The 24441-nt window shown below is 42.9% G+C and overlaps 1 protein-coding gene across 1 annotated transcript; it reads right to left on the bottom strand.

The window, feature by feature from the left end:
* Nucleotides 1-3273: 3273 nt before the first annotated feature.
* Nucleotides 3274-4163, bottom strand: LOC111900196 (putative ATP synthase protein YMF19). Its single transcript, XM_023896067.1, has 2 exons — nt 4035-4163; nt 3274-3633 (listed from the first exon to the last, which is right to left on the bottom strand). Exons 1-2 carry the CDS (start codon nt 4161-4163, stop codon nt 3274-3276), a joined length of 489 nt encoding a protein of 162 aa, XP_023751835.1.
* Nucleotides 4164-24441: the final 20278 nt, after the last annotated feature.

The raw sequence follows: 24441 nt of genomic DNA, 5'->3' as shown, positions 1-24441 counted from the left end.
CCTGATTTGACTAGAAGCGCAACTGGACTAGGGTTTGTAAATTTGAGGAGTTGTTGTAGATGGAGTAGGGTAGAGGTGAAGAGGAGTTCAGTTACAAATTTTATGTTGAGATTATTGTGTCTAAATTTCGCCATAAAGATACGATCGAGAGAGAATGGTCTTCGATTTTTGGAAGGAAGCGAGGGTGTTATATAAAGGGGAGATCAGACTCGCATGGAGATCTAAGGAGAGAGTGAGCGGTCTTCGATCCGATCGAGAGAGAATCATCGCCATAAAGATACGATCAAGGAAAATCATCTTGAGATGGGAAATTATTTGGGAAGAACTTGAAGCATTTGAAACCCTAGACCTTGATTCGATGTAACTTGACAGTGGCCATTGTAGATTGATATATTGAAGACCTGGAGGGATCCCTTGTGAAGAAAACTGCGCGATTACAAAGAGTCATTGTTGACCGGATCTAAAGATTCCGTCAATGGCTTTATCGGGTTTGGTTAAATCCCCAGTTTGGAATGTGCTACATCTGGTTCATGAACTTGCCAAGTCAATTAGGGTTTTTTAATGAAAAATGAAAGGGGTTAATGGATTAGGATGATCTCGTACCTGAGAATACAAAGAAAAAGAAGGAGACCTCGCAGATCAATTACGATTCACCTTTGAGGTTTACAGAGAGACGGGAGGTAGAGGATGAAGGGAGATCTAGAGGAGAGAGTATCAGAGAGGGGAGAGTGGATTGCAAGGATGAAAAATAGATAGAAGATAGAAAAAACAAGGCGGGTTTTCAAAATTTTGGGGATTTCGTTTCCCCCTTCATTAACTAAAAGCGCGTTCCATTAAAATTATAAAGCGACATGTACAAACGACGCGCGTTTAAGATAAAGCGCCCTCCGTTTTTCTAATTTTTTTTCTTGAGACACTAAATTAAGGGCATGCAATAATGCGTGACGTAAATCCTTAAATTTTTTGGAGAGATAACACTATTTTAAGGGCACGTCCTATTGCGTATCGTTAATCAGCGCGTGTCGTAAAAAGTGCGTCATTAAAGGTCTATTTTCTAGTAGTGTATGCTTCTCAGTAGAAATATAATTACTATTGTTGGGTTATGAGATTCCTTAGATAATTAAAGGGTCAATAGAATAAATATCTAATTATAACTCTCATAAGGACCTCTGTTCACCAAATCTAGGCAGCTTGTACTGTTGATAGAAAAACTTGATAAACATTAGTAACGAGATATTAAGTTTCAGAATAATAAGTTAATCTCAATGGATCTTGTTAGCTCAACAATAATAAGCTAGATATGTTAGATTGCAGAAATTTAAGGAACGTAAATAGCAACGATTTTATATCAATAAGCATTAAACAAGTAGACACTTAATTGAATCGTAATATAGTTTGCATGCAAACACAAGTTAATATATGATGAACAACACAAGTGAAGAAGGACTCAATTTAAGTATCAGTAAAGATAACTTGATATTTAGAGATGAACGAGCTTATATTATTAAACTCTGAAGTTGTAAAAATAGATGAAGTGGGAAGCTTTATTTATAGATTCCCAAAAGTTACAAATAAATAATAAAATTACATAAAGAAACTGACTTCATGACCTTGAATGGTACACCGGATATTACAACGATTACAATAAATGTCAGTAAATGGTAACTTATGACAGTCTTCATGTAAGGATCGTCTGCACGTCTTTGGGTTCACATGATGATAAAAGTAGTCTCTGAGTAGCTCTCTTCGGGTTCACTTAGGCAAAGGGGTCACTTTCTTATTTCAACAATTTCCCCCGAAGTGACCTCTCAGCTAAGTTATTCATTGATTCATCTTGAGGACTTGATGATGATCCACCAAAACTTCCTGAATTCAAAAATCCATTTAATCCTCCTTGAAGTTTCAAACTTTACTTCTTCATAGGTGTGCTTGGACTTTTGCACCTAGGTTAAGGTGATCTCTAGTTGCTTCTTGGTTAAAGAATGAATTTTTGTAACTGGAATGAAGAATTTTAGACTATCTTGAGACTTCTTTTTATACTATCCCGACTTTGGAAATCTTGTTGCACAAATGTTCATCTCTTGAAATCCTTCAATGATGGTTGGAACGTGATTGAAGGGAGGAAAATCGAACTTTTTAGCAAGAACATGATGAATCTCTGCATCTATCTTTCCAAAATCACACCCCAGGGCCTTCAAGAATTCAAAATCCCTTTCGAAGGCAACATTCATCTTGGGATATTTTTCTGGCTTTACCTGGAACATCCGAGCAATCTGGAAGATCTCTTTAGGATTCATGCAAACGAAGTCTGGTTGAGATCTGACATACTCACATTTTCTCCAGGCCAGGGTGTATTGAAATAATTCACTTTTCGTGAATTCCGTGATCTTGTAGTTTTTCACCTCATCCGGTCTGTCATTGGACCAAATGTATTCGAATTTTCCACCATGCTTGGCATAGAATAGACTCAAATGCTCAAAATCCATGGGGAGCCTTCTGTCTTCGGGTATGGTGAGTTCAAAGGATTGGAATACTGGGAACTATTTTGAGTTTGGATAAATTGGAATATCCCAATATCCATCAGAAGGTGGTTCATCATACATAAGAACTGGAATGTAGTCAGAGTCTAGGAGTCCGCGAGTAGAGTTTACCCATGAGTTGAGTAGGGTTTCATCGAAGGTTTTATCAAATCCTTGTGCTCTCTAAATCTCATCTGCGAATTTTGCAGCCCTCCAATCTTGTTTCTTTTAAGCTCTTGAGGGGGAGTCATCGGTATGGTCTGATGACATTTCTTCTTCCATATCCTTGAGGTGAGGAGAAGTTGATTGTCGAAGAGAATCCTGAGGAGTTGGATCTTTGGTGAGCTCTGTGGATGGTTGGTGTCAAGGAGGAGTTTGAAAATTTTGAACATAGGAAGTTTTGGTCTTAGAAGATTTAGAGGACGAACTAGTTTCATTCCTTATCTCTTTGTTCAGATCACTTCCCTCTTTTGAGGAAGTAGGCTCTGCTTGCTCCTCAAACCAAACTTCAAAAAACCCGGCTTTTGAAAATTCGTGTTGAATTTCTTGTCCATTTGAGCACACACCACTTTGTTGGTAGGAATCTGGGGGTTGGAAACTGTTTGATATTTTTTTTTGTGAGACAGAAAATTTCATCAACACTTGCTTTGGTAGAAAAGGATCACTGCAACCCTTTGATTGTTTCATGAAGAACCAAAAACCCTAATTCATACGCAATATGAGTTTCCTCAATAAGTTGCTTTGATTTGTTTTCTTAAGTTTGTAGGGTTTGTTGGAGTTCGGTTTTTAGCTCTTTCACTTCTTTGATGAGATCTTCTGCCAAACAAGAGATCAAAGTGATCTTCCTCCTTTTTCCCAATAAGTCGACGGCCTTACACCATTGGGAGACTTCGAATAAACTGGAGTACATATAGGATAGACCGGTGCTAAAACCTTTTCTTAAGATATCTTCCAAACTGTTGGGCTCCTTGCTCCGGATGTTGTTCGTACGGTGTGAAAGCAGTTGGTTACGTAGTTTTAGAATTCTGCTGATCCCAAGTAGTCCATCTCCATCATTGCATATGGCAATATAGAAAGTAAAGAGGAAAAGGCATGACCAGAAGAATTGTGTGGATTAGCATTATGTCATTCCTACAAGTGATCCCCCATCCAGGATTGGAAGAAGTGGGAGAGAAATTCCATATGGTCAGATGTCCATTGATTATCAAGTTGTCTGATACACATCTCTATGCGTAGAAGAACCCTCTCTGCAGTGAGCTTCTCCCTAGTTTCCAAGATTTCAATTTGATCAAGAAGAGATTGTTTTGAGGGGGCATCAGCAGTCTACAGTGTGGCAGAAGATACTCCAGCCAGAATCTGATCAACTTTAGATTACAGGTCAAGGAATTCCTTTCTTGATATAACTAGCTTCTTTTTCCTTTTCTCTTTAGGCTTATAAGTGGAATGTTGGGAACCACTTGACTCTTCATTATCTAGAACCATGATGAAGTCATATGACGGGAGAGGCTATTGAACTTCATCGTTGGTGTTTTCATCTAAGCCAAAGGTTGGAGCAGAACTGATGTCAATGGCAGTGCCATCTTCATTTGACTCATGAACTTTGTTGTTTGGAGGAGGCTTTGAAGGAGCAGCAGCATTTTCCATCTCTTAAACCTTTTGCATGGTGTTTTCCATATCTGACATCCATTGTTGAAATGAAAGGATATCATGCACCGTTTCCGCATTGTTGATCATAGTGGCTGAATACTTCTCCACTTGGAGATGGGATTTTTCTTTCTGTTGTTGTTGTTGTTGTTGCACTTGTTGAGTTTTCCTTGCTTGAAGATCCCTTTTGAAGGATTCAAATTTCCTCAGCCCAGATTCTATTGTTGGGCGGTAACGAGACCATGAGTCATCAGATGCATATCCGTCAAATCCTTGTTTCACTAAGGTGTCCCTCGGGTTCATGGATCCTTGCACATTTGTGCTCACCATGCCTAAACTGCTTGTGTGTAATGTTAGCGGAATAGGATTTCCAGAGCTTCCTCGGTCTCCTTGGTCTAAAACCAAGTCTGGACTCGGCTCTATTGTAGCTAGGGCCTCTGAGAAAGGACTCTACAATGCAACTTCTGTTTGTTCTGTTTGTCTGACACAAATAAGAATGGAGTTCAGGTCCAAGAGAGAGAGACAGAGAGAGAGAGAGAGAGAGAGAGAGAAAGAGAAAGTGTAAATGTGAAGCCTTGGAGACCTTAGGGCGGAGATCGACATTTGGATTCACTTAGAGTCAGGATTGGTTTTTGTCTTCATGTTGTGATGAAACTGTGACAACCCGAAGTCTCTATCTTGTACAATATTCAATTCAATCAAGGTCAGACTCATTTCTGCTATCTTTTAGCATTGTTTAGGGTCTGTTTGAGTGTTATAATCCTAGTACAATCAAGGTTAGGGTTTAGGGATGAGTTATCTAAGTCATAAGTGTTGCATTCGGGCCAAACACTCCTTCAAGAGGAGTGTACGGCCGTACATATGGGTATACGACCGTACACCCATCATGGTCGTGAACCTCCCACATATATAGATGATACCCATCATTTTCCTTAATTTCATCCATTTCCATGTCAAGAAACCAGTTTCTCTCTCAATGTAACAGCCCAGATTCCCAGGTATTATTTATTCTTATAATACTGGTGATTTGTGAGGAGACTCGGCGAGTTGGAGCTCAAACTCGCCGAGAATGATCGCGGCTTGGGCACGGGTTCGCGTCTGGACTCGGCGAGTCTAAAAGGTGGACTTGGCGAGTCCATGCTGTTTAATGAAACCCTAATTTCCAAGGTATGAGACCTATTTAAAGGGGCTTATGGCCGTCATTTGCGGCCACCAACCCCAGAGATAACCCTAAAGAGTCTTTGAGCGTTTTATGAGAGAGAAGAGGAAGATCCTTCACTATTTGTGGGTGTTTTTGCATATAGAAGGGGATCAAGGCAAGAGGAGACCAAAGAAGGTGCTAATCCAATGATTCCTAAGCTTAGAGACTTCATTTGAGGTAACCATTCGTTCCTTTCTCAGTCCTTGGTGTAAATCTTAGAGTTAGGGTTTCTTTGTGGAATGATCCATGGAGTAATTGGCCTCCTCACGTGTTGGTGCTTCAGATCTGGGCCCAAAGAGGTCCATAGACCCTTTTCCCTCAAGCTTTATGAGTGTTAATGGAGGCCATGAGCTTAGAATAGCATTCTAGAGACCATATCATTAAATAAGGCCTTCGAACCTTTGCATTAGCACCAAGATAGTCACTTTATGTGATGTATGTGCTTGGAAGGACTGGATCTATGAGTTATTGGAACGGATCTGACCTCAGGAGTGAGTTTGAGTTTATGCATGGCATAGACTCGCCGAGTCTGAAGAACAGACTCGACGAGTAGCATGAAGATTGTCCATAACCACTCAGCGAGTGGTCTTGCCGAGTTAAGGGGTTGACTCAGTGAGTCAGGGAGAGTCAGAGAGGGTTGACGGGTGGCCTGAGTCAAGTTTGAACTCGCCGAGTTGTTGTTGAGACTCGGCGAGTTGAGTCGAGGTGGCCCCGCAACTCATGCCAGGTGGAGTTAGGAAAATACTCGACGTGTCGAGAGAGGATCCCAGGGAATCAGTGGATGCGTATAGACTCGCCGAGTCGCTATACTGCACTCGCCGAGTCCGGTCAAAGTTGACTGTTGACCATTGACCAGTATTGACCTGTGTTGACTTGATAGGGTTAGTCAACCTTAGTTGTGAAGTGTTATTTAGAGATATATTGTGTTATAGGAGGACTATAGATTGGGGCATCGAGCATGAGTGATTTTAGGGATTTGCGAGTTATTGAGATACGCGAGGTGAGTCTTCTCACTATACTTTACCTTGAGTAGGTAACCAGAGTTATGTGATAGAGTATTTGTATGCTATGTATGTTATGTGTTGCACTACTGTAACGTCCCAAAATTCAAGAATAAAAATTTCTTTTAATAAAATATTACTTAAAGTAAAATCATCATTTCAAAACATAAACAGAGTATTAGTTTTCAAAACACATGTTCATTATCAGAGTAAAACATTCCCAGGCTGACTAATCTATGGTGTGTGCCATGCGATCATCCCGAGCTCCATCATCCGCTACCGAAAGCACCTGAAACCAAAACTAAAAACCGTAAGCACGAAGCTTAGTGAGTTCCCCACCCTACCATAACATGCAAACATACAACAAACATACTGCCAGGCTATTCTGGGGTGCCTAACTACCATGTACGTCAATTCTGGGGTGCCGACTACCCGTGCGGCCATTCTGGGGTGCCGACTTCCCGTGTCAAGCCATTATGGGGTGCTGACTACCCGTGTCAAGCCATTCTGGGGTGCTGACTACCCGTCTCAAGCCATTCTGGGGTGTTGACTACCCGTCAGTCCTGACAACCGATCCTCGGGGACTGTTTCACCCCCTACTGCTACTTACACATATATCATACATAACATATTATCAGACATATCTGGGGTGTCTGACCTACCTTTCGGTCCTAACAACCGAACTCTATTACTATCACATACGCATATAATAACGTAACAGATTATCAGACATATCTGGGGTGTCTGAACTACCCTTCGGTCCTAACAACCGAACTTGGGGACTGGTCCCCTCCTACTACCTCTATCGCATATAACATAACAGGACAGCATGCAAACATATCCTCACATACTGTCAGACGTTTCTGGGGTGTCTGACTACCCTCCGGTCCTAACAATCGAACTCTACTGATGAGCCGTAGACCCATTCACACAAAGGGAAACTCACCTGATACTGCTGAACTGCTGCTGCTAATCCCTTTGACTGCTACCTGACCACTGACTCTGAATTGCTGTTCCACTAGCTCCCCGAGCTACCAATATCAACATAACACTTAGTCTAACTGACCTTCAAAGGTCAACTAAGTCAACTCTTGCCAAAGTCAAAGTCCTGGTCAAAGTCAACCTCCCAGGTCAACCCTACTCGCCGAGTTCATATGTTCAGAGTCCTTCTATTTGCGACTCGACTCGCCGAGCCAGTCCATGACTCGCCGAGTCTACCGATTACCGAGTCCTGACCTGTCCAACTCACCGAGTCTCCATTCGACTCACTGATTCGAGTCTCAACTCGAAGGGTTTGGGGTTTCGCGACCTGACTCGCCGAGTCCAAGAGCAGACTCGCCGAGTCCAAGACAATCTCCATTCAACTCGCCGAGTTCATGCCCAACTTCATCCGACTCGACGAGCTGTTCATCCCACTCGTCGAGTTCCTCCTCATCTTCAAGCTACTCGCTGAGTCCACTCAAAGGACTCGCGGAGTCCATCCGGTCCTCCATACATGCAGAGGACTTTTGAGTCATGCAGGGACTCAAATCTGTAGATCTACCCTTCCCAAGCCTATTCCTCATGTAAAGTTGCAAACTTTACGTGTAGAGAAGGAGATCCAAGCAAAATACACCATAAACTAGGGTTTAAGGCCAAGGGGCTTCAACATTGACTCAAGGGATGATACTTTATGCTTCTCTAGTCCATAACACACTTGGATCTGAAGTGGCAACTCCAGATCCGACTTCTAACTCGAATGGGTGACAAACCATGGCTTAAAAGCCCCAAATCTCACAACCATGGAAGATCTAAAGGAGAGAGACGACTTATTACCTTCAATATCTCAGAAGTGCTCCACAAACTCCAGATCTGAAGCTAATCCTTGAAGCTTCACTGATTCCCCTCTTTCTTCTTCCTTCAATTCACCCAAAAAAATGGCTTGGAAGCTTGAATGCACAACAATGGAGGCTTAGGGTTGGCTTTCTGAATGAGGGAGGCTCTAAGGAACCCTAATGGAGAGAATAAGGAGCTTAAATAGCGCCCAAAGTCCCGGATTTAGGGTTTTCCTCGCACAAACCAGACTCGCCGAGTCCACTTGGCCGACTCGCCGAGTTGGTCACTTACACCTCGACCCGGATCCTGCTCGGACTCGCCGAGTTCCTCCTTGGACTCGCCGAGTCGCCCCTAAAAATTAGGGTTTTCTTTCCTTTCTTGGCCTTCAAAACTTTGGGTGTTACAACTCTCCCCCACTTAAACTAAACTTCGTCCTCGAGGTTTGCTATGGCCCACCGCTTGCCATCTGCCTCCAATACCTCACCAATTAATCCAACACCAGCTGCCTACCTTCGCTGGCCTCCCGCTTGGTCATTCTGACTAACACAAATCCTTGCGGATAATCATTTCGGGTCAGCTCTGACCCTGATCGTTCTGGAAACATAACTTACTCAGCCGACAACCTTCTGGTACTCTCCGAGTACTGCAACTGGACCCATAGGGATTCACCCCTTCTCTCCTCACGTGATTCCCTTGCATTCCCAAGGCGATGCCCCAAAACAACTATCTCCCCTGCCACTGTGAAGATCCTATCTTCACCAATTCTATTACTCCCACTACTTCCAGTACGGGTCATTATCGCCAGTATCCACTGGGCATTTTTTTTCTACTATACTTTGGTGCCGAGCACCTCATTATCAACTAACCGAATTCCACGATACGCTGCATACTCGTATTGCCACTGACTGGCAATTCTGTTGTTCCTTATCTGCCTTCCGGGTGAACTGAGACCACCCTGGTCCATACCAAGCTACCAATATCTGGATTACCGGCCCCCACCGGTCGCTAGCCCTAACTCAACTCCTAGTCGCTCCCAGCGACTTTCGAAGAAAGTTCACCAATAACCGCTCAATCCACTCTGCCACTAAATCATACACCTGATACATAATCTCTAACGAATAGGGACCGATGAATGCTACGGGCCACCCCGTAGTCTTACAACACTTCTACGCTGCCAGCCAATCAAAGCTACGGGCCGCCCCGCAGTCTTGCTAAACCAGTGCTACGGGCCACACCGTAGCCTAGCCCTACTCTCATACGATTGCTGCGGGCCGCACCGCAGTCTTACTAATTATCCTCACATACGATTGCTACGGACCACACCGCAGTCTTAATGTACTTCTCTTACTATCTAGCCACTGGTGAATGCTACGGCCATCCGGTAGTCTGACAACACCTTTCCATACCGACTAGCTGCTAGTGGATGCTACGACTAACCCATAGTTGATCATACAGCACAATCGAGTACTCCCAAGTGGTACTCATGTCCCAAATTGAACTCCCAACCGATTCCTATGTAATCCGTGACCAGAAATTTTGAGAAGGAGGTCTCACAATTGACAAGTTTTCCCAACTTCCAATTTACACTATCCTCCAATCATATAGTCACCTGAGCCGTCTTTCTTCCTAACAGGAGAGCGAAACTTAACCTAGTTTCAAAACTGCTTCGCTTCTGAATCCTTGGGTGATTTTATCCCCCACTTTGATTCAACTAATTCCCTATAGCACACAAAACTGGAAGAATTCCCAATCCTTCTCACCACCCATGACCAATCTGATAGAAACCACACTTTTACCATTGCTAGTGTTTCAACACTAGTTAGTCCAAAAGATCACACAACTCTAAAAATCCGAATGAATCTTCGGTAATAACCCGCTAGACCTAGGAAGTTCCGAATCTCAATTGGAGACCTCAGAATCTGCCACTGCATCACGACCTCTAACTCAGCCGGATCGACTAGAATACCCTTCTGATTGACAAGGTGCCCAAGAAATTGCACCCCGCACAACCAAAACTCACAATTGGAGAACCTTGCGAAAATTCTCTCCCTTCTCAAAGTCTCTAGCACCTCCCTCAGGTGCTTCTCGTGCTGCTCCTCAGTCTTGGAATAAACCAAGATGATGCTGTATATTCCCAATCCCGTAATCTTGGTAATTGCTCTATCACTATTCTCTAATGCTTCTCGGCATGCAATTGACATATGACATCTCTTGAAAATGTAATCCAGACACGAACTGAGGATAAAACAGGGTTACACTTACTCAACCCTTTGAAAAAAAGTATCCCTTGTGTAGTTTTCCACAAGTGCTGCACCGATTCTGACCCCGCTGGCCTCTCAGAAGTTGATATGAAATCTACGGTCTCCTCCCGGGACCCTTCACTATAAGCAACTGATCTGGTTCTCTCTTAACAATGTGCTCCAAGTCAATATCCCGCTCTCGAGCTCCAGAAGTCATATCATTCAGGGTCTTGCACCCCGAGATACTCATGATCTCCCTACTATCATTCCACAGTATGTCCTGATAACTTTCCTTCTTCATTTCCTCATCTGCTGCATACTGCGGTACCATATAAGCTCTTTCCCGAGGCTTGGCAGTGATCTCTACCACAGTCTCATTCGTCTGGTGAGGATCTAACAACTTTGGCGCCAACTGCTGCGCCTCAATCGCCTGGGCACACTCTGCCCAGAATCTGGTCTAGAAGTCATCCCATGACATAGCACCAACCACATCATCCCTCAACTCACTACCAACCTCTTCCTATCAATCTCGTTCTCTATCCCTCAGGAGATAGGAAGTAAGCCAGATCTTGTCTCCTTTCGAGACAACGTCTGGTACGAAAAGTGTTGGTGACATCTGCCAACCATCTGCTGCTAACAATGGGGTCCCTAACCCCCATGACAATCTGAAGCCTCACTAACTCTGAATTCCCGAAACATCAACGTACGGGTTTCCATCATGACTGCTTTCTCAATGCAGAATGCACTCGGCCTCTCATCACAAATCTCTATAATGCCCTCCTTGATCCCACTGAGGATCACAGGAGTCTGGTCAGTGATACTGCGCAAAATTCCCAGATGAAATGAACTCTCTCATCTGATCATCAATCTGCCCGGCTCCAGAGTCCGAGCCTTATCCCCTGTCGACACTAGAACTACCATCTGGTCTACCACGTAGCGTCACTATACTCGGCAACATGCCATCACTAACATCACAATACTCATCCAAACTCGAGGGATCTCACACACTACACGTTCCCTGGATTCATCTCAGCCTTCCTTGATTCGAGTACGGATCCTCTGCTTTCAGTAGTACGGGCCCATACTACCTTCCACATCTATCCGTACTTTCCTCAAGTACTGCCTCGACTCCACCAAGTAACTTCTACTACTATTGATCTCTGCTACTCTCATCCTAGGCTTACCCTAGGGAAACCTCTGACTCAACTCAACCAATCCTCAGCTGCTGAAGGTCTCCTTGTGATGCCAATTAGCCATCACCTGGATACCATCACATGTGACGAGGCTCAGATAATCCTTCAAGTAAAAGACTCATCCCTACAACGGTTAGACTCAAACGAGAGCTGCGCAATAGGGCCAAATTTAGCACTCCGAGATTATTCAACCCTGATCACATGTGACGCGGCGTATCCACTTAACGGCTAACTCCCATCACTCAAAATCCCACAATGCACAAAGCAAGCAACATTCGGACAAGGGAAAAATCTAACCACAACATACTTAAGCAATCATATCCAAATAGCAAGAATCTGAACTAGCATGCAACACAAACTCATAAACTCAGGCATAACCTAATCAGGCTATCCTACTACTGTCTAATCAACACTATCATGCAGCTCAAACACATATAATAGGCACATAAGGCATCATTCCTAGATCCTTAGTCCTAATCTAGCATGCTGTTCCATCAACTGATAATCAAAACATAAACTTGTATGGGTATTGTGGGGTACTTACTTGAGCTCGGCTGATTGCATGCACCACACCCTTTTTCTCTTTTCAAAGTTCTTTCGTTTCTGAATTATTTTTGCTTTTCTAAAACTGTTTTCTTTCCCAAAACTCTCTTTTACAAAACTGTCTTTTCATTTTGAAAACTTCTATACCAATTCCTCAGTTTGAGTTCAGACACACCCGAGAGCATGTCCGAATCCCTCAAACCAAGGCTCTGATACCAACTAGTAACGTCCCAAAATTCAAGACTAAAAATTTCTTTTAATAAAATACCACTTAAAGTAAAATCATCATTTCAAAACATAAACAGAGAGTATTAGTTTTCAAAACACATGTTCATTATCAGAGTAAAACATTCCCAGGCTGACTAATCTATGGTGTGTGCCATGCGATCATCCCGAGCTCCATCATCCGCTACCGAAAGCACTTGAAACCAAAACTGAAAACCATAAGCACGAAGCATAGTGAGTTCCCCACCCTACCACATACCATGCAAACATACAACAAACATACTGCCAGGCTATTCTGGGGTGCCTGACTACCCTGTACGGTCATTCTGGGGTGCCGACTACCCGTGCGGCCATTCTGGGGTGCCGACTTCCCGTGTCAAGCCATTATGGGGTGCTGACTACCCATGTCAAGCCATTCTGGGGTGCTGACTACTCGTCTCAAGCCATTCTAGGGTGCTGACTACCCGTCGGTCCTAACAACCGATCCTCGGGGACTGTTTCACCCCTACTGCTACTTACACATATATCATACATAACATATTATCAGACATATCTGGGGTGTCTGACCTACCTTTCGGTCCTAACAACCGAACTCTATTACTATCACATACACATATCATAACGTAACAGATTATTAGACGTATCTGGGGTGTCTGAACTACCCTTCGGTCCTAACAACCGAACTTGGGGACTGGTCCCCTCCTACTACCTCTATCGCATATAACATAACAGGACAGCATGCAAACATATACTCACATACTGTCAGACGTTTCTGGGGTGTCTGACTACCCTCCGGTCCTAACAACCGAACTCTACTGATGAGCCAGGGAGCCCCGTCCATGCTCCTACTGATAGTGAGATACGGGCCCAGCTCGCGCTCACTCTTTCCCTAACTTGGGCCTCGCCCCTGATCTGCTGCTAATGAGATGTGGAAAACCATCCACACTCTACTGTTGGTGAGGTACGGGACCTCGCCCACACTCACCACCCTACCAGGCACATACAAGTATCACACAGACAACAAGTATAAACTATCACATAAACCATTCCTTGGGCACCCGCCCGCTAACATTGGACCTCGTCCTGAACAACATACTAGCATACGATGCCTAGGGCTAACCCCCAGGTCTTCTACTCATGTCTACATGGGCCGGCATTGTGGCCGTAGACCCATTCACACAAAGGGAAACTCACCTGATACTGCTGAACTGCTGCTGCTAATCCCTTTGACTGCTACCTGACCACTGACTCTGAACTGCTGTTCCACTAGCTCCCCGAGCTACCAGTATCAACATAACACTTAGTCTAACTGACCTTCAAAGGTCAACTAAGTCAACTCTTGCCAAAGTCAAAGTCCTGGTCAAAGTCAACCTCCCAGGTCAACCCTACTCGCCGAGTCACCCTATTGACTCGCCGAGTTCATATGTTCAGAGTCCTTCTATTTGCGACTCGACTTGCCGAGCCAGTCCATGACTCGCCGAGTCTACCGATTACCGAGTCCTGACCTGTCCAACTCACCGAGTCTCCATTCGACTCACTGATTCGAGTCTCAACTCGAAGGGTTTGGGATTTCGCAACCTGACTCACCGAGTCCAAGAACAGACTCGCCGAGTCCAAGACAATCTCCATCCAACTCGCCGAGTTGTTCTTTCAACTCGCCGAGTTCATGCCCAACTTCATCCGACTCGACGAGCTGTTCATCCCACTTATCGAGTTCCTCCTCATCTTCAAGCTACTCGCCGAGTCCACTCAAAGGACTCGCCGAGTCCATTCGGTCCTCTATACATGTAGAGGACTTTTGAGTCATGCAGGGACTCAAATCTGTAGATCTACCCTTCCCAAGCCTATTCCTCACGTAAAGTTGCAAACTTTATGTGTAGAGAAGGAGATCCAAGAAAAATACACCATAAACTAGGGTTTAAGGCCAAGGGGCTTCAACATTGACTCAAGGGCTGATACTTTATGCTTCTCTAGTCCATAACACACTTGGATCTGAAGTAGCAACTCTAGATCCGGCTTCTAACTCGAATGGGTGACAAACCATGGCTTAAAAGCCCCAAATCTCACAACCATGGAAGATCTAAAGGAGATAGACGACTTATTACCTTCAATATCTCAGAAGTGCTCCACAAACTCCAGATCTGAAGCCAATCCTTGAAGCTTCATTGATTCCCCTCTTTCTTCTTCCTTCAATTCACCCAAAAAAATGGCTTGGAAGCTTGAATGCACAACAATGGAGGCTTAGTGTTCGCTTTCTGAATGAGGGAGGCTCTAAGGAACCCTAATGGAGAGAATAAGGAGCTTAAATAGCGCCCAAAGTCCCGGATTTAGGGTTTTCCTCGCACAGACCAGACTCGCCGAGTCCACTTGGCCGACTCGCCGAGTTGGTCACTTACACTTCGACCCGGATCCCGCTCGGACTCGCCGAGTTCCTCCTTGGACTCGCCGAGTCGCCCCTAAAAATTAGGGTTTTCTTTCCTTTCTTGGCCTTAAAAACTTTGGGTGTTACAACTACATTATTTCTACGTGATCTATGCTATGCATGTTATCAGAGTTAGAACCTGAGGGTTCACAGAGCTTGGGTGTACGGACCCACAGAGTTATAGCCTCGAGTGGCTAGTATGCGTTAAGTATGGTATATTGGGAAACTCACTAAGCTGTGTGCTTACAGTGTTTGGTGTTATTTGTTTCAGGTTCTAGTGATGACCGTGGGAAGGCGCCGACTTGATCAGTACACACACGGGATTTCAATGTTATGTGATCTTGGGATTCTTTATAGGTCATGGATTGGAGTTTCAAACATTGATGTTTTTATGAAAATTAAATGAATATGTTTTTATATTATGCGAAAAATTGTTTTGAAATTTACGGTGTTACCCTCAACTATCATCAATCATTTCATCTTGATCTTCAAAAATGTTAGTATGTCTTCCATTTATAAGTTGATATCCTTCCTAGTCTTGTAAGCATCTCATGATTCATCCATGAAAACATCTCTTTATGATAGATCTTCAAATCTTCATCCATTTCACCAAGAACACACACTTGTTCTTGGGCCGTGAACTCCCTAAAGACTTCCAAAGTGTGAGTATTTTCTCTATCTTCTAGTTAGACATGTTAAACACTTGATTCTTAGCCTTGAAACATCATCAAACGCATGAAAATCATGAGTGTACAGACATACACTCTATCTATGACTGTACACCCTTGTTTGGTTCTTAATCTCGAGCCTTAAACACTTCTAGATACTTGTCCATTAGAACTCATAAACCCTTGAATCCCTATGAATCAAGAACCAAAAATGCATCATAGTGGAGTGTGTATGGCCGTACACACTTGGTGTAGCCGTACACACCTGGTGTGGTTGTGAACACACTTACCTTTTGCCATAAACACCCTTAAACCAATCACATGTTATTGTAGCACTTCATTTTAAGTGTTTCCTAGTCCAAGGGTTGTCTATCCTAGCATGTTAGTTGTTTTATATACTAATATCATGCTTATATGTATCATTATATGATGATTAAGATCCGTTTGTGCTTCGAGACTTCATTTGTGTGTATAGCAATCTTGTTCAAGTCTTCAAACAAATCATCCACCAAAGGTAAGTTCATACCCCTATTTTTAAATGCTCTTAACGGGGGGGGGGGGGGGGGGGATACAAGTTGAACATAATCAAATTGTGTTAAATAATCTATTTGTGATACAAATCACACCGAAAAGACTTTATTTATGTTTTAAAGATTATGATAATAATAGTAGATTTCCAAATGTCTCCAAATGACCTTAAGTCATGTAAACTCTTTTAGAGTCATGTTAAAACCTTTTAAAAGATCAAATATATCGTTGAGTTGTCTCTTAAATTTCTCAAAACCCTTGTTGATTAAATCATGTTCATATAGTTATTTATGTATAAATGAGCTTTAACAGACTTACGATCATTGTTATCGCCGTAACTCGTGTTCCTTGTTTGGTTGTGGGCTTAGGGTAGGATCAATCATCCGACTGTCAGTTAAACCTTAGTTATACATGTTAGATAAATATATGAATGTTAACCGCATAACGGTCAGAAATCATGCTTATATATACAAATATATAAATAAGACTTAAAGGACTTAGGACTGATAGGTTGCCTTACTTCCTTTTCCTTGTTTGGATGTGGATATATGGCGAAGTTATCTGCCCGAAGTTCGTTTCCTTCTTAATTATATTTAGTGTATATATAGGAACGGAAAAGTTACCTCAATCCAATATTGTCACCTTTGCTCCATGTTAAGCGGAGGGGTACTTTCATGAATTATCATTCAAATCAGATAAACCATATAAATTATAGTAGTTATATTAATGACACAAATGAAATACCAATTTTACTAGATAAGTCCACCAGGTTTAAAGCCACTTTATTAAGAAGTGGGATAACATTCAATCCTTACTTAAATCAAATAAACCAAAAATGTGAAATCCTACTTCAAGATACATCCGTTCATTTGTTGTATCACGTTTTGTAACCAAAGTCTCCTGGAGGGAGAGCGGGCATCGTGTGTATAGATCTATACGAGAATGAAAATCCCACACCCCGACTGCTCGCTACAGTCCCAACCGGTAAGGCCAAGGGGTGACAAAGTGTCACTTCACTATTTTAGACGCCAAAAGGTCGTCATGTTAATTCTAGTCTATTAGCATGGTTACAACCTTATCATATTTTAACCGTAATTAATAAACTTAATTTACAGGGTTGTCATTACACCAATAGTGTAGATTTATGGTTTATAAACTTATCATGCGGTAACCGAAATCAATAATCTTATGATTAGGGGCGTGATGGCATCGGTATTGCATGCTAACGCATGCTTGATAAATACTACTGCATTAATCATTTTCTACAAACAAAGGAACGGTTTTATAGGATTTAAAATTACAAAACAAAGGAACGGTTTTATGGGGATTTAAAACTACTTTTAAAACTAAACAGAGATTTTACACCCTATAATTTTATGAAAGATTAAAATTATGTTTAAATAGGTTATAAGTACAATAACGCTTAATCCAAACGGTTTTATGGAGTCAAACTACTTTTCAATTGTAAAAGTAGGAAGTATAGGACTTTCTGGAGCAAACTCAGTCATTTTGTTAAAACTAAATACTTATTAACTCACCAACATTAAATGCTGATCATCTCTTTCAAAGTAACTTGTATTTTCAGGAATCCAGCAGACAGGTACACTCCAGGAGCTTTTGCGATGACAGCATAGTACCGAGTTGCATCCTTTGTTTCTTTCTTTATCTATTGTTGATGTTGAATACTTAATGTTTGCGCTTATGTAAAAACTTATACATTATTAATGCAATGGTTGTTGTACTTTTCATACTATACTGCATTTGTTGTGATACTTGACATTACGTCCTACGCCCCCGAATGTTTCCGCCAAATCGGTTTGGGGGTGTGACAGAAACTGATAAACTTACTATATGAAAGTGGTTAAATTGGGTAACTGCAGGTGAGTCAGCGGCGACTAGAACGGCTATGGGAGTCTTTTTTGAGACTCCGACATTTGCCTCGGTTATCTTTTGGCTTTTACTGGGGATAAGCTTCAACTTTTTCCTCCTAAATACATCTTCAGACTCTGAAGGCTCATTTAAACTGTCATTGATGATATATACTGGAGAATCATGAGCCTTGGATAGAGAATGTTGAACCTGAGGAGTGGACTCTACGGTTTTGGTTTTTCTCTTCTTTGAAGCACTCACACCCTTAATGAAAATGTTTGCGGGTGTACATTTTGAGATGACCAGGTATTTGACCCATTTTGGCTTAGGTTGCAGGCCTTGGTCTTCTGTAGGTTGAAGAGGACTTGGCGGGGAAGAGTGATATGGGGAAATATCACTCGTAGCCGAAATGTGGTCAGCTACCTTAATGTCTGTAAGTTTAATTGATTCAAGAATGTGGGAGGACGATGAATAGGAGCGAAGACAGATTGGTCCTTAGAAGGATTGTACCTTTTGAAGTCTCTACCAGAGAAAAAATTCATGTCATTTCCAAGACTGAGAGGTTGGCATCCTTGTGGAGATCCACGAAGCATAGAGACCAAAACCTTGCAAAAGTGAGTTATGTCATTCCTTCTTTCAGGGCTCCTTTGGATACGTATTGAAGAAAATCCTCCCAGAGGATGTGCCCATAGTTTACTGGGTTGCCAGTGAAGATGCTCCAAACAATGTTGAGTAAAGGCTTGCCCATGTTGTTTGTGCCTCTAGTTCTTCCTGACAAGCATCAGATTATGTAGTGACATACAAAGTTCCAAACACCAGGAATTTTACCCTTTTTGAACTCAACAATCCCCTTGGTTTTGGCTTGGTATCCTATCCGGTACAATGAAGAGAAGACGTCATTGGTACTTGGTGAGCAAAAATCTATTGAAGGTAAAATCCTCAAGTTGATGGCATTAAGGAACTTTTCTTTGGTCAAGATCACCAGGGAATCTTCGATTAAACAAAGATGGATTTCCTAGGGTTTGTCGTTGGGCCTACACGTTGAGAATGCACGTTTGAAGAGAACAGCTTAAGGAACAGCTTCAATGAATGAGTCAAATGTACCAAAAAATAGGATGAGTTGGGAGAAAGCTGATCACGATCTTGATTGCTTCGTTGTAGGAATCATGATCATCAAAAATCCCTCTGTAGTTGCTTGCTGCAGTTGAAGGAGTGAGATCTTTGATTGTTGATCCATACCCAGTTGGTCTTGCAGAGCCAGAAGCCTTTGATTGTTTTTTCGATACACTAGATTTCACCATTTTTGTAGAAAAAGGGTTTTTGCAAGAAGGTGAAGAAGAAGGAGTTCGTCTGTAGGAGTTCAGAAAGCGTTACACTTTCTTGGGAAGAAAAAACGTGGGGTGGGGGGGGGGGGGTTATACCTCTGGATTTCAAATTTAAATAATAATAGTTTACTTACAGTCGTTAAAGCTAAAAACCTTTGTGTTTTTACCATTATCAGTTTAAATTAAATTAAATTAAAAAAATGTTTTTACGGGAAAAGAGGAGCATTTAATGAGTTGCAGGCCCATGATGACAAGTCGTACAATCGTGGGGTGAAAATGGTTTGGTTCGTCGAATAAAGTGGGGAAGTGGAACGGATGTGACCCCAACGGTTGTTTGATGTAATTGGTTTAGTGAAAAAGCTTTTCAAAAAAGATTTTGTCTATGGAAAATTAGTTTATTTATCCTTTAACCAAAAATAGGCATGATTGAGGAAAGTCTTTTGAAAGGTAACTAAATTATCGTATGTGATAAATTGAATGTTGAGAAATATTTCAACTTCTTTAAGTAGCACGCAATGCCATTTAAAGCATCTATGGAATGATGACTTCGAGTTGATTAATATGTCTGTAGGAGATGAGAGATGAAGGCAAACTAGATCATAAATGTTAGAAATAAAAGATATAAAGGGACCCGAGGAGTATATAGATCATAAATGACTTCAGTATACAAAGTGTACTTAGGAGCAATTTATGAAGTATATACCACATCAATTATTCTAGAAAGAAATAAAGATGAGTAAAGTGCTTCAAGAATTTCGACTTAATAAAAAACATCAATTTACTCACATCCGAAGACCTATGAGGTCTGCGGTAGCTATCCTTTCAAGAAGAACTAAAGGTCTGGATTCATCATCCGTAGCATTTCCAAAAACCCAATATGTTTTGTGGAGTCGAGTGCCTTGGTGAAAACAACAGCTATTTCCTCATGAGTTGGAACAATGATGAGTTGAAGATTAACTTTGAGGATATGTTCTTTAATGAAGTGATATTGTAGTTCTATGTGTTTCGTTTTCGAGTGGTGAATAGGATTTTGTGAAATGGCTGTCTTACTCTATGAATGCCAATAGATTGGAACCCACAACATCCTGTATCCGTAGTCCAAAAGCTGTGTCTTCATCCAGAGAACCTGAGATCAGCAACTGGCTACGACCACATATTCTGCTTCTGCGGTTAAGAGTGAGATACAATTCTGATTTCTTGAGGACCAACTAACTAATCTTCCACCTACAAACTGGCATGTTCGCGAAGTGCTCTTTTGATCAAGTATGCACCCTATATGATCTGCATCTGTGAATGCCTGCAAGCTGAAGTCGTTACCCGTAGGGTACCAGAGACCCAACACATTACTACCTTTGAGATACCTGAAGATCCGCTTGATTGCAGTCAAGTGGGATAGTTTTGGATCGGTCTGGTATCTAGCACATAAACCTGTGGCAAAGACTATGTCGGGTCTACTAGAAGTGAGGTACATCAATGAGCCAATCATTCCTCGGTATATCTTATGATCAAATGACTCTTTGGTAGGGTCATCTGAGATTTTATACTCGAAGGCCATAGGGACCTTTGCCGAGGAGCAATTATCCATATATAATTTCTTTAACAACTTGATTTCTTATTTTTCTTGATGGATGAAGATCCCTTGAGAGATATGTTTGACTTGAAGCCCAAGAAAGAAATTAGTCTCTCTATTCATGCTCATCTGAAACTTCTTAGTCATGAGCTTTGCAAAATCATCCACTATTCCTTGATCCTTTGAGCCGAAGATGGTATCATCGATGTAACGACCCATTTTTCACGTCCAAAAATTTCATTTTTGATTAAGTGATTTGCAAAACATTTGTAACAAAATATCAACCGATCATATAAAAACATGCCTCGAGTCTGAAAACCAAATCGTAAAACATAATAATGTCAGAGTATAATTCCCAGAATAACTCACAGTGCGGAAAACAATGTGTGTGTATGATGTGCCACTACCGCGCCAACTCCTTCCCCTTCGCTGAAGAGGTACCTGAAATCTATACTATAAACTATAAGCACAAAGCTTAGTGATTTCCCCCATCGTACCACGTACCATACAATCACATCACAAACATACTGCCAGAGAATTCTGGGGTGCACGACCTACCCGGTACGACCGTTCTTAGGTGCCGACCTACCCATGCGGCCATTCTAAGGTGCCGTCCTACCTATGCGCCCATTCTGGGGTGCTGTCCTATCCATGTCAAGCCATTCTGGGGTGCTAACCTGCCCGTCGGTCCTAACAACTAACCCTCGGGGACTATTCCACCCCCTATTGCTACTATCACATATATCATAACATAAATATTTTATCAGACATATCTGGGGTGTCCGAACTACCCTTCGGCCCTAACAAACGAACTCTACTACTATCACATATAACATATCATGCTAGCATATAACATATCAGGTAGTAGCAATCTAGATAATATCACAAAGACAATCATCTAACATACAACTCCTACTGGTGGGCCGACATTGTGGCCGTAGACCCACCACTACTGGAAGGTAACTCACCTCGTAGTAGCTGCTGAACTGTGCGGGAATCATCTGACTGCTGCCGCTGCTGCTCCGGAAATCCTCCGGCTATAATTCCCACAAAACACTTAGTCATACACTACTAACTGTTCTTAGGGTAAAATGACCATTCTACCCCTGACTAAGTCAAACTCAAAATCAACTTCCAGTTGACCTGACTCGCCGAGTTGGCTCGCCAACTCGCTGAGTCCCTATCCTTCCATTTGTCCTTATACCCGTCTCTACTCGTCGAGTTAGGCGATGACTGGCCGAGTTTTCCTTCTAAATGAACATCGACTGAATCCTCATCCGACTCGCCGAGTTGTATGAAGAACACGTCAAGTTCATCATCAACTGATACAAAGGTCCTGTACTTGACTCGCTGAGCTGTATGAACAAATCGTCGAGTTCATCTTCATCCTTAGAAGATTGCCTTGGACTCGCCGAGTCTGTTCATGCACTCGCCGAGTCCCATGAACTTCCAGAACAAAGGCTTAGTCAAGATCGTCGGGTCACTCCCCGGGACCCTCCCTAAAACCTTTCCTCACTAACTGGGTCCTTTTGACCCTCAACTGATATGGGATACAAACCTTGGACTCGCCGAGTCCAAGAATGGACTCGCCGAGTTAGTCACATCCACTCACTAAATCTTTGATTTCTAATATGCATCCCTTGATCAAAAGATGGATCTATGCTTCTACAATCGATCTAGCATGTAAAGTTATAACCTTTACGTGCTTGCATGGGACTTTGAGCTCAAAAGGTCCCAAAACAAGCTCTTACAATGCATGGGGCCTTCTATGAGTGCAAAGCCACTCCTTTCTGCCTTGTAACCCCTCTAAGGAACCAGATTCGAAACATCAACCCCAACCATGCTATCAATCATGGTTGATGACCAAAATGCCTTAGTAAAAGCCCTAAAACTCCACAAAATGAGATCTATCAAAAGAGCAAACAAGGTTTAGACTTTTTACCTTCTATAGACTGCAAATGATGCTCAATGTCAGATCCCTCTAGCCTCCTCTTGGTCCTTCAAGCTTTTCCTTCCTTCCTTGGATCACAAAAGCACCAAAATCACTCCAAATGCCTTAGATTGCTTAAATAATGGCTTGGGTTTGCTATGGGGGTCTTCTGGGAGCAAATGAGACGAAGGAGGCCGAGTTAAGGTATTTAAATAGGGTGCGAACCCTCGGATAAGGGTTTTTGTCCAGACAGGGCCTACTCGCCGAGTCCGGGACCCGACTCGTCGAGTCGACAGCTTAAACTCCGCGTCTCATCCCACTTCTAGTCAATGAGTTGGTCCTTCAACTTGCCGAGTCCAAGGCCAAAATGCAAAATATTAATAAAAGAAGGGAATACGTACCAAGAACCAGGTGCTACAAATCTCCCCCACTTATCTTAGACTTCATCCTCGAAGTCTGCTGCACGATCCTGAAACAGCTCGGGGTAATGTTCCATCATCTCGTCCACCGGCTCCCAAGTCCACTCCGACCCCTTCCGGTGCTGCCATTGCACCTTTACGAGTTCCACTCTTTTGTTCCTCAAATCCTTTGACTTTCAGTGGAGGATTGCCACCGGTCGCTCGATGTAGTTCAGGATGCCATCAACCTGAATGTCCTCCAATGGTACCACTATTGAGGTGTCCTCCAGTCACTTTCGCAGCTGAGAAACATGGAAAGTGTTGTGTATCTGGCTGAGTTCGGCTGGCAGATCCAACCTATACGCCACTTTGCCCACCCGGGCTACAACCCTGAACGGTCCAATGTAACTGGGGCCCAACTTACCCCGCTTCCTGAATCGGATAACGCCTTTCTGCAGTGACACCTTCAAGAGAACCATATCCCCGACCTGGAATTCCAGGTCTGATCGACGCTTATCGGCATTGGTTTTCTGCCAACTTTGAGCAGTTTGAAGCCTGCTCCAGACCTGCTAAATCTTCTCTGTCGTCTTGAGTACTACCTCAGTGCTCCCCATCACCTTCTGGCCAACCTCGCCCCAACATATCGGGGTCCTGCATTTCCTCCCATATAGCATCTCGAAGGGAGGACGATCAATGCTCGCATGATAACTATTGTTATAGTAGAACTCTGCCAATGGAAGGTAGGCATCCCAACTACCTACGAAGTCTAACACGCATGCTCGCAGCATAGCCTCTAGGGTCTGGATGGTCCGCTCGCTCTGACCATCCGTCTGCGGGTGAAAGGCCGTGCTAAAATGTAGACGAGTACCTAGCTCGTCATGAAACTTTTACCAAAACTTGGAAGTGAACCGCTTATCCCTGTATGAAATCACCGATACTGGCACCCTGTGTCGCGCCACTACCTCCCGGATATAGATGTCGACCAACTTCTCGGCCGAGATGCTCTCCTGAATTGGGATAAAATGGGCGCTCTTGGTCAATCGATCGACGATGACCCAGATCTAATCCACTCCACGCACGGTCCTGGGAAGCTTGGTGATAAAATCCATCGTGATGTCTTCCCATTTCCACAACGGAATATCCAACGGCTGCATCTTGCCATGAGGTCTCTGATGCTCCGCCTTGACCTTCCTGCAGGTCAACCACCGCTCCACAAATCATGCCACATCCCGCTTCATGCATGTCCACCAATAATCCAGACAAAGATCCGTATACATCTTCGTCGCCCCGGGATGAATGGAGAATCGAGATGTGTCCGCCTCCTCCATCAGAACCTAGCGCACACCCCCG

This window comes from Lactuca sativa, chromosome 9 (assembly GCF_002870075.4).
Source record: "Lactuca sativa cultivar Salinas chromosome 9, Lsat_Salinas_v11, whole genome shotgun sequence".
Classification (NCBI taxonomy): domain Eukaryota; kingdom Viridiplantae; phylum Streptophyta; class Magnoliopsida; order Asterales; family Asteraceae; genus Lactuca; species Lactuca sativa.
Note: the sequence above shows the minus strand (reverse complement) of the source record. Positions and strands in the feature narration are given on the sequence as shown.